Source organism: Prunus dulcis, chromosome 8 (genome assembly GCF_902201215.1).
Source record: "Prunus dulcis chromosome 8, ALMONDv2, whole genome shotgun sequence".
Classification (NCBI taxonomy): domain Eukaryota; kingdom Viridiplantae; phylum Streptophyta; class Magnoliopsida; order Rosales; family Rosaceae; genus Prunus; species Prunus dulcis.
Window position 1 is genome coordinate 11,244,404 of NC_047657.1, and position 10,486 is coordinate 11,254,889.

Below are 10,486 nucleotides of genomic sequence, written 5' to 3' on the forward strand. Positions count from 1 at the left end.
AGTTTCTAACTCTCTTTCAGTTTAGCGAGAACTTTTCACAGTCGGCATAAGATTTTCTGTTCCTAGACAGTCAAATTGAACTACTCTTGTAAGGTCAAATGGTTAAAAATAGTTATCTTTGTAGTTGTATATTTGATTCATCAATATTTTGATGTCGTTAAAGGAAGTTAAAATTTCACCCAAAATTAATTGATAATAGGGAGTAATCCAACTCTTTATAAGCGCATGCTAAATTTTTTAATACACTCAACAATCGCTTGTGGCAAGAAAAAAAAAAACAAAAAAGGAGGAGCCGTTACTTTCTGATTTACATTTCTATGTATATACAGATTCTAGAGCAACTGTAAATTTCTTTATCCCTTTGTTCTTTTTCAAATGGTGAAGTTGTTGAACTTTTTGGAAATCAATATTATCTTAAATCAAAAGCCACAGATTTACTTCTTTTAATGCAATGCAAAAAGCTCACCATTGCCAAAGCTCTTGAAAGGTGACATAGCTTTCTAAGACAAGAGACTAGCTAGTGACCCTTTAGAGCACTATCTTCTATAGTTGTATATATAATACCACAGATACTTCACATTTATCCTTGCAGAACTATTTATAGTTCAAATTCATAGCAAAAAGCCAATAAATGAGATTTTCTGGGATATGAAATAAATATAGCTAGAGACATATCTTTGGTCATCCCTGAAACTAGTTTTTGGTTCAGCTTTCAAATAAGGCTAATTTCTGTGAGTGGTCTCAGTCTATATAGCTCAGTGTGCTTTCAATTTCCTCAATCAGATTTTTGTGCGGTTTGCATTTAATGGGTTTTTTGGATGTTTCTTTCATGCTGGATGTTTTTTTCTGTTCAGGCACTTGTCCATTTCTGAAGGGTGGTTCATTCTGCAATTAATGTTGTTTCAGTGAGTTTTGGAAGCGGACAAAGCCAAGTTTTGATCTTATTATGCATGAAATCAAGTGGCAGGGTAATAGTTTGATGCCATTCAAGTTCATGGAGGGAATTTCAAAGCACAAGCGTTCCAACAGGTAGCTTTGTGATCTTCATTTTATACCCTTTTTTTATATATCAAAATTCCACATTCAATTTTCCATTTGCTTCTTCTGTAACCCTAATGATGCTTAGCTTGAACTACAAAAAGATTTTTGAGAATCAGAAAAAATAATTTAATGCATTTACTGGATCTACACAGGGCAGGTGTATTTAATTTCTGAAATCTTCTAATTTGATTTTTCATTGGCAGAAGATTCCATGAGTTATTAGATAATTTTATCAATTACCCATTTAACTAGTCTTAACAGCTGAACTGGTTTTGCCAGCCAGGAGTGAGGAACTGACCACCTTTGCAATACAGAAAACTCTATGAGGCATATGCTTCATTTCAGATTTTAACAAGTTTTGTTCTCCTTTACTGACAGTGAACCAGTAAACAGAAAATTTGAGAAAGATAAACTGAATAGCATCCTCGAAGCTCCTTACAGTCTTAAAATGGTAAGAGTTGTTCTGTGCATAATTGCTATGATCTAGACAAGTTTTACTAGACTAGCCCAGTAGGTCAGAATGTCAGATATATAGGTCAATTTTAAGCTCTCTTATTTCTGGGAATCACATGCATTCCTGTTCATTGCTCTGGTCCAGTACAGTCCAACTGTTTGACCAATTTTATTTAAGTAGCCTTTGTTTTGTTTCGTAGAAGGAAATGGGAAGACTGAACTGCTATGTTGAAGCTATGATGAAGAGGCAATCTACAGATTCCGATGTTCAAAGTTCTTTAAATCAGGAGGTACAAATCGCAGCTTATCCAAGTAGTTATTGCTGGACTAGTTAATTAAGCGTATCCAAATCAGATGTTCTTCGAACCTATGCATCCGATGATTTACAATTTCTTCCTTTTGTAGATTCTACAGCTTCAAAAACAACTGGAGGACCAATTTTTGGTACGGCATGCTTTACAGAAGGCATTAAGTTATCGTCCATTATCACCGGATTCTACAATTGAAACCTCTCTACCAAAGGTAGTCTGTTATGTGCTCTAGGTGCAATTTATCAGTTCAGATGTGTTTCCTCTGTTTTCACTCCTTTGTATGGGATTCCACTATCATATTAGTTCTATTTCTTTTATTTAAAGGATATGGAAATGTAAAGCTGAAAGGTACATTAACCTGACATCTAGGCAAATCTTCAAGAAATTAAGATAAAGAAACAATTTGAGTGCCATTTTAAAAATAATTGATCTCATACACTATTGGTTTGGAACTTTCAGTGTAGTTCAATGCTTCTTTTCTTCACACATCATTAGCTTAATTGTTTTTCCATTTTCCAAGATCTTATATTCCTTTTTCTTGACTCCAGTCTACCAAGGAAGTCATTAAGGAAATAGCTGTGTTGGAACTAGAAGTTGTGTATTTGGAGCGCTATCTTCTTTCCCTGTATCGGAAAACTTTTGATCAACAAATATCATCTGAATTGAGTGTGGCTCCTGGACAAGATGTTACACCAGAGAATAGCAATACAGTCACCTACTCTGATGATCTTATGTCACCTCGGAATTCGATTGTCAAACCACTAAAGGAATGCAATGACATAGTAGAACAACAAAAACTGTTAGATTCCAGCATTCATCGTACCTACTCATCACTGTCTCAGCGTTCAACTTGTTCAACTAGAACTTCTCCTCGAACGAAATCTCGAGCTAAAGCTGTAGATTCATACCACTCCTTACCTTTCTCGATGCTAGAGGTAACTGAATAAGAGAAAATCTAACAAACAGCAGTTATTTATTTCATTTTGTTTGTCTCTTCAGTGTTCCTCTTATTAATATTATCGTTGCTTTGGAAATTATGTGTTTCTCTAATGTGTGGTTTATATGTTGCCTCTTCAGCAAGCTCAGAGTGCAACTACAAATGTATATCCGACAGAACAGCTTGAAACCTATTTCTCTGATCAAGTTCCAGACACACCAAACTGCATTTCAGAGGAGATGATTAAGTGCATTGCAACCATATTTTGTGAACTTGCAGATCCACCTGTTATCAGTCACGATTACTCTAGCTCTCCAATCACATCATCATCATCAACGTATAACTTATCTTCTCACAGTCAAGGTGAAAAGTGGAGCTCAAAACGCGCAAAAGTTCCATTTTTCAATTCACATTTCGATAAGCCTTTCCACATTGAAGTTCCAGATGAAATGAGTGGACCTTATTGCAGAATGCTAAAGGTACATTCGATCCGTAGGGACGCAGAGAAGTTAGGAGATATTGAACATGCACTAAAGAAATTTAGGTATGTCAATTCTGAGATAAAGATGCCGAATCCTTAATTATTTTGCATCATGCTATTTGTCAATATGTTATAAATTTGCTTTCGTGTCTGCTGTATCTGGTGACTGAGAGATCAACATATCGAGAAAAAGAACTGGTAACCAATGCTGTCCTCAGTAACAGAATGACATTACAAAGTCCACTGCGGTTAGATGTCTATCTTTAGTTCATATATATTATCTAGGAGTGCAGTAAAAGCTTTTGGGAGATGGAATTTCAACTTTGGTGCCTCTGTTGTGAGATTTGTGATGAACTTGTACATGCTACATTAAATAGCAATTCATTTTTGTGCATGGTTTTGAATAATTGCTTTTAGTTTGACCTCCACCATGGATAACCTTTTGCTAAAGGTAATTGGAGAAGGGTTTCCGCTCGAACATGTATGAATTGTGATAGTGAAAATTACTTTAGGCCTCATAAATATGTTCTTCTAAATTTGTAAAACTTAAAACTTTCTTATTGTAGGTCACTTATCTATCGATTGGAAGAAGTTGATCTCAGAACGATGAAGCATGAGGAGAAGTTGGCTTTTTGGATTAATGTGCATAATGCACTCGTGATGCATGTATGATTCTACAGCCAAGAAAGAGTACAAAACCTGATGGCTTGATATTCTTATTTTTCTTTTGCGGTTTTCTTTTAGTCTTTGTGCATTTCCAATTTATCTTATCTGTTGTCTTCAGGCATTTTTGGTCTATGGCGTTCCACAGAATAATCTAAAAAGAGTTTCACTGCTACTCAAGGTAATCAGAATTATTTTTTTTTACAATTTTTGGAATAAGCATGGTGCACAATTTTCATTACAAGCTTCTGCATTCTTCAGGCTGCTTATAATGTGGGAGGTCACGCCATAAGCGTAGACATGATACAAAGATCCATTCTCGGATGCAGATTGCCTCGTCCTGGACAAGTAATCTCTCTTTCTGTAACAACTAGTTCATATTAGGACCCATTTACCTTCTGGTACACACCATTTAGAAAAGTTAATTTGTCAGTACATGTTTTCTACTAATTTATGATTTCGAAGAATCTACTCATTTATACTTACTGAGCAATAAGCTTTATTTCCCTACAGTGGCTGCGGCTGTTGTTTTCCATGAAAACAAAATTCAAGGTTGGAGATGCACGGAAAGCATATTCAATTGAGCATCCTGAACCTCTTTTGCATTTTGCACTCTGTTCAGGAAGTCATTCTGATCCTGCGGTACACACCTATGCCCTGACCGTATCTGTTGTCCCTTTACTAAAGCATAAGCTTCTGCTAGATACAAAACAATGTTATAGAGGGTTAACCAGAGTATATAATTGTTTTTTCTGGCAAAATTTTGCTCACGCATCAAAATCCCAACAAGCTGAAATGTACCAACATGATGAGAATATTAATTAAATGACAATTTTGACTTAAGTTTTAAATGCAACCTTCTTTGAAGATCATGATTTGCAAATCATGCTCACTAATAGCCTGGGGCTCTGGCCATAAGTCTGACTCACTGAAGCTTCTCTAAATAATTTTATACTGAATAAGATTAGGTTTGCAGCCATGATACAAATTTCCATGTGACTAAATGAATTACAGAATCATATCAAAGTTTTGCTATTAGTTTGAGTAACATGTTCTTTGAACTAGTAGAACATGTCAGTTATAGGTTTTAAGTAGTTCTCCAGGATCTAACTCATTTACTGTTACTGTTCAGGTTCGCGTATACACATCCAAGAAAGTGTTTGAGGAGCTGGAAACTGCAAAACATGAATACATCCAATCGACCTTCCTTGTGCACAAGGAACAGAAAATCCTTCTTCCAAAGATTGTGGAGTCATTTGCAAAGGATACAGGATTGTGCTCAGCTGATTTGATGGAGATGATTGAGCACTTTATGCCTGATTTTCAAAGAAAAAGCAATCAACCGTTTCAACACAAAAGAACCTGGAAAGGAATTGAGTGGATTCCTCACAACTTTACTTTCCGTTATCTGCTATCCAAAGAAGTAGCTTGGTGATCTCTTTACACTGATAAAGCATATGAGTTGACTTTATGGCTAGTTTGTTCCTTTGATGTGTTTCGCCATGGACAACATGAAGAGTTCAGAACGAAAATGAATCACAACTATGCATCCTCAAGAAATGCGCTCTTTCTGAGCAGAATGATGATCAAATGCGCTCAAGGTTGAGCTTGAGTTATTCAAAAGAATGCCGGACATGAAAGGGCTTTAATCGAGAAGAACATTAGGTGTGCTCTGGTTTCATAACTAGGATGTCTTGTGCTCTTGTGAGCTTGAGCTTGTTTGATCACCAGTCTTGTTTGAGTGTCATGGCGGTGGTCTGCTGTCATTAGGTGTTGTACTATCCAGCATATTTCAGTAGGCTTGTATGTAAAAAGAAAAAGAAAAGAAGCAAGAGACAGGTTTGCATGCAGCTAGCTGTTAGTGTGATGTGTGTGATCTTTATTCGTCTGCATTTTCTAATGTTTAAGTATCTTAATAGCATTCAGAGAGGCAGCCACAAGTGTGCCCTTGGGATATTTGCTTCCTTGGTTTTGGATATGCATTAGTAACCATGCACAGAAAATGACACAAATAAAAGTGATATACTTGGACATCTTGGAAGATGGCTAGAAGTTAAAGGAGGACACATAACTCCCAGGGTTTCAATTCCCAAGTGAGAAGCATCAAACTTGTGAAGTATATTAAGCCCTTGGAGATCATTGATAAATACATAATATGACCCAGTGTGGTAATACTTTTTTTTAATACTTTTTTATACAAGCGATGTTGAAAACTGGAGAATCAAACCTAGGATCTCAGTATAAACTTAATATTGGGTGAAACTATAAGACTCAATACATGATCTGGGATCTTGAACGTCATGATTTTCACAGTAGCATTAGGCGAAAATTCAATTAGACTTAAATTACATACATACCTTGGTAATTAGTCTTCTACAATATCAAGATATTTGTCTTGAGCGATCCCTAGGCCAGCCATCAGTGTAGAGGAAATAAGTTTCTCTCTCCAGCCTTTCGCACGTTAGAAAACCCTAATATGTGTTTTCAAGATGGGTATGTGCACTATTATAGTGTTCTTGTGAGCTTGAGCTTGTTAGTCGGGCGTTCATTAGAAATACTTTATTTTACTTGTTTCTACTGTAAGATTGGATTTCTTTTCATCTGTTGGATTAATCCAATAGTGACCGGACGAAATGACCGCATATAAGTGACCTGACTAGAGCCACGCGACTCATTAGAAACCCATTTTTCTAATTTGAGGTTGAAAAAAGCCATGGCCTCGGCCATTTGGCTCCCACTAAACACGGTTTTACACTTACAGCATGAATGCTGACCAAAGGAACACTTGGGGGCTGTTTGTTACACAGGATTGGTAATTTAGTCCAATGTTTGATTTATCTAACCCTAACCTTAAATGGAAATGCTAATATCGGCCCACCGAAACACCTCCTTAGGAGGATACTAAGAGCCTTTCCATCCAGCAGCTAAGCCCAAGGATGGGGAATTGTTCGGCGGTCAGCCCAAGCCCCCGGGGGGGGGAGTGGGTCCCACCAATTCGGGCAAGCCCGAAGGCCAGTTCAGCCCGAGGTGAAGCCCGCGGGCTGTGACGTCAGCACTGGCGTCACGCTGACGTCAGGCTCGCGCTACAGTAGCCGCCAACGACTAGCTTCCACGTGTTGGCGTCTGGGCTCTCCGATCTGATTTTTTCCTTCAATTCAACGGCAGTCAATTTTTCTGCAATAAAATGTCTTTGTCATTTTACTTTCATTTATTTTTATATTACTCCATTTACTTAAGTTTACAATGTAAATAAGGAGGTACCCCCTATTTGGATTCAAATAAAAATACTAGAAAATTAAATTCCCACCAAATCAAAATATGAAAAATTGGTTTTAGTGCAAAATACGATTTAGGCTAAAAATGATGGCTCATTAAGTCAATATATACTTCATATTAAAATCCCATAAAATCAAGTTTTCTTATTTTATGTGTAAGGAATAAAAGCCGCCAAAAATTATCTTGAGAAAATGATTATTCCGAAAAACTATTTTTCATACTTAGCCAATATTGCACCTCGGCTAAAAAAATTATGGGTCCGCCCCTGTCTATAAATACCAACCAATACTCTTCACTTTTAACACCAAATCCTCATGCTTTTTTTTTCTTTCTATAAATACCAACCAATAAACTAATAAAATAAAATTTTATCCGATATGAATAGTATTGACACGTAGGAACCCAAAAATCTTATTCGAAAATATTATCCAAATTAATTATTTAAGTAAAAAAAAGTTGTGAAAAAACAAAAAAATGAATAGTAATTGCCTTTAGCCATGGCAATGGGTGGAAACACAAAATACTATTTGCAAGGGCAACCACTATTCATATGAATAGTGGCTGCCCTAGCTCCTCCGTTGCCATGACTAAGGGCAAATGGGTGGAGTTGCTCTAATAAACTCATGTGGAAGGCCTGTGGTTTGCCAAAAATACCACTTGCATTGTTGTAAGTACCAGCTTTTCCAGGAAATCGAGAATTAGAATATTGATGATGATGCATCTTATCTTTGCTCTTATCCCTGTAGTTATTTCCTCGAAGCCCTTGAGACTGATGAGCAAGGGGAAACATGGGTTGAGAGGAATATGACGTATGAGGTTGGGAGGATGACAGAGAGTAAGAAGCAGAGTGAAAAGGCCAACATAGCAGATTCTTCGATAGTTGCTTCCTCAGCTTTGAGTTGTGAACGAAATTCTCAAGAAAATCCCATTTTCTCTGCCTTGAATAACAGCCTTAATAGTGTTGTATTCAATGATAACCATATTGTCCAGATCAGCTTTTGAGATTGTTAGAAGAGCACATGGATGGCATGTGTTCTAGTTAGAGTTGTTAGAGGAATCTGTTAGTTTGTTAAAGCTTTGGTTGCTTAGTCTCTAAAAGTATGTTTTTAGATATAGGCTTATTTATGTACATGCCCCATGTGCTTTCAAACTTATCTCAGATTACCACTTGGGCTTTGAAACGTCTCAAAATACCTTATACAATTTTAAAAACAGTCTCACGTTACCCATTCCGTCAGTATTATAGACGTTCCGTTGCGTACTTTGGGCCCTACTTTGTTCTAATCCTTAACATTAGAGAATAAGGGTTTTTTCAGTTTCAGCTTCTTCATTCTTTTGTTTTCTTCTTCATTCTTCTCTAAATTCTTTACTGTTATCATGGTATCACGAGCTTAGATTTGATTCTGAGTTTTATTCGCTTCTGCATTCTATTCTCCCTTATTCCTCTGCTTCTTTTTTTTGTCAATCTCAAATCTCGATCTCTCAATTTCTCTGCAACTTTCTCCAAAATTTTCTTTCTGTGAAACCCTAGTTTTGCTTTCATGGCTTCCTCTCCCAAAATTGACGGCCTTCTGGGCTTGCTTACCATTTGGCTTAACGATGACAGCTTCTTGAAGTGGAGTTATCAATTGGGGTCGGTACTCTAGGGCCACGATTTGTTCGGCCACTTCGATGGTTCATCTATTTCTCCTCCTAAATTCACCATTGTCAGTGAAGAAGGTTTTACTTCTGAACTCACTGCTGCCTATAGAGACTGGATTCGCACAAACAAGGCAATATTGATCCTTCTTATTGCATCTTTGTCAGATGAAGCGCTTGAGTATGTCATCGGGAGTCAAACAACTAGAGACGCCTGGATTCATCTTTGCGATAACTACGCCTCTGTTTCTCGAGCAAGAATTAATCATCTGAATACAGAACTGCAGACTGCTTAAAAAGGTGGAGATTCCATTGAGCAATTCTTGCTTCGTCTTAAACACATTCGTGACCAATTGCGTGTGGCTGATGTGCTAATTTCCAACGATGATTTTGTTATTGCTGAGTTGAATGGTTTACCACCAGAATATGCCATAATCAAAATTGTTTTGATTACTCGTGATTCTCTAATCACTCTTAAAGATTTTTCGCGCTCAACTCCTAGCTGCAGAGCAAACTGCTAAGGCTTGTATTGTTCATCACTCGAGTATGTATGCTGCAAATTCATCTTCTAGTGTTCAGCCCTCTTCTGTCGCTTCTAGTCAAGGCTTATTGCCGACTCCCTTTCAATCTTTGCCTCCTATGCATTCTTCTTGTGGCTTTTCTTCAGGCCATGGAAAGTTTAATGGCCGGTTAGAATCAGCAATCTCAGTTTCGCTAGTCTGGTTTTCATGGTGTTCCCTCTTCCAATTATGGTGGTTCTGGTTCATACAAGGTTGTGCCAGAATGTCAAATCTACAGTACAACAGCGAATTGTTATTATCGCAATGCTTCCTCTTCGGATGCTTCTTCGCCTGTTGTTGAGTGCCAAATCTGTGGCAAACGAGGGCATGCTGCTTTCGATTGTAATCACCACTCTAACTATTCATTTCAAGGGCAAGCACTGCTAACTGCTATGATGGCTCAATCTTCTTATTCTCCAGAGCAAGTCTGGATTGCTGACACATGCGCTTCTCATCATATGGTTGGCAATGCCTCTCACCTGCGTAATGTCACTTCTTATGATGTGACTGAGAATTTCATTGTTGGCAATAGGGAAGGTTTGGAAATTCTTAATCTTGGCACTACCTTTATTTCTTGTGCCAATACCAGATCTTTATCTCTGCCATATGTGTTTCATGTTCCCAAACTTAAAGCCAATCTATTATCGGTTCATCAATTGTGTAAAGATAACAATTGTCTTATCAGCATTGATGCCTCTAGTTTTTGCATAGAGGATAAGCTCACCAAACAAATTGTTTTTCAGGGCAAGCGTAATCAAGACCTTTATCAAATTCATCTAGTTGCTTCTTCTGTCTTGAATCATGCCTCTTGTTTTTCTTCTGCTCCAGTTTCCTATCTTGGCCAGCAAATAAAGTCCTTTCTTTGGCATCAAAGGTTAGGTCATCCAACAAATGGCGTTGTGAAAATAATACTTTAAGCCTCTGCTATGTTTGATTTTGCTGATTCTGTTTCTGAACTGTGTTCTTCTTGTTTGCAAGGCAAAATGCATAAGTTGCCTTTTCCTAGTGAGCATATTAAGTCTAGTATAGCTTTGCAGATGATCCATTGTGATGTGTGGGGTCCCTCTAGAAATAAATCCATATGTATATCGCTCTATGTTTCATTTGTTGATGAATGTACTGGTTT

The 10,486-nt window shown here is 37.3% G+C and overlaps 1 protein-coding gene across 5 annotated transcripts; it reads left to right on the forward strand.

Annotated features, from left to right (window-relative positions):
* The first annotated feature begins 274 nt into the window (after nt 1–274).
* Nucleotides 275–5,736, forward strand: LOC117637451. 5 transcript variants are annotated; one of them, XM_034372338.1, is made up of 12 exons: nt 275–343; nt 962–1,029; nt 1,420–1,492; nt 1,695–1,784; nt 1,900–2,016; nt 2,354–2,740; nt 2,883–3,286; nt 3,790–3,889; nt 4,008–4,067; nt 4,148–4,234; nt 4,400–4,528; nt 5,019–5,736. In XM_034372338.1, exons 2-12 carry the CDS (start codon nt 980–982, stop codon nt 5,319–5,321), a joined length of 1,800 nt encoding a protein of 599 aa, XP_034228229.1. In that variant the 5' UTR covers nt 275–343; nt 962–979; the 3' UTR covers nt 5,322–5,736. The 5 variants fall into 5 exon arrangements, with proteins under 5 accessions (XP_034228229.1, XP_034228230.1, XP_034228226.1 ...); XM_034372335.1 differs by lacking the exon at nt 275–343 and adding an exon at nt 442–731 and having other exon boundaries at nt 855–1,029; XM_034372337.1 differs by lacking the exon at nt 275–343 and adding an exon at nt 442–731 and having other exon boundaries at nt 855–1,029; nt 1,698–1,784.
* The last annotated feature ends 4,750 nt before the right edge of the window (nt 5,737–10,486 follow it).

Bases quoted from the DNA above. Each gene is read 5' to 3' on its own strand.
- LOC117637451 (XM_034372335.1), top strand. From the start codon at position 947: ATGCATGAAATCAAGTGGCAGGGTAATAGTTTGATGCCATTCAAGTTC. The intron at 1,493-1,694 runs GTAAGAGTTGTT...TTTGTTTCGTAG, and splicing joins CTCCTTACAGTCTTAAAATG to AAGGAAATGGGAAGACTGAA. The intron at 4,235-4,399 runs GTAATCTCTCTT...ATTTCCCTACAG, and splicing joins GATTGCCTCGTCCTGGACAA to TGGCTGCGGCTGTTGTTTTC.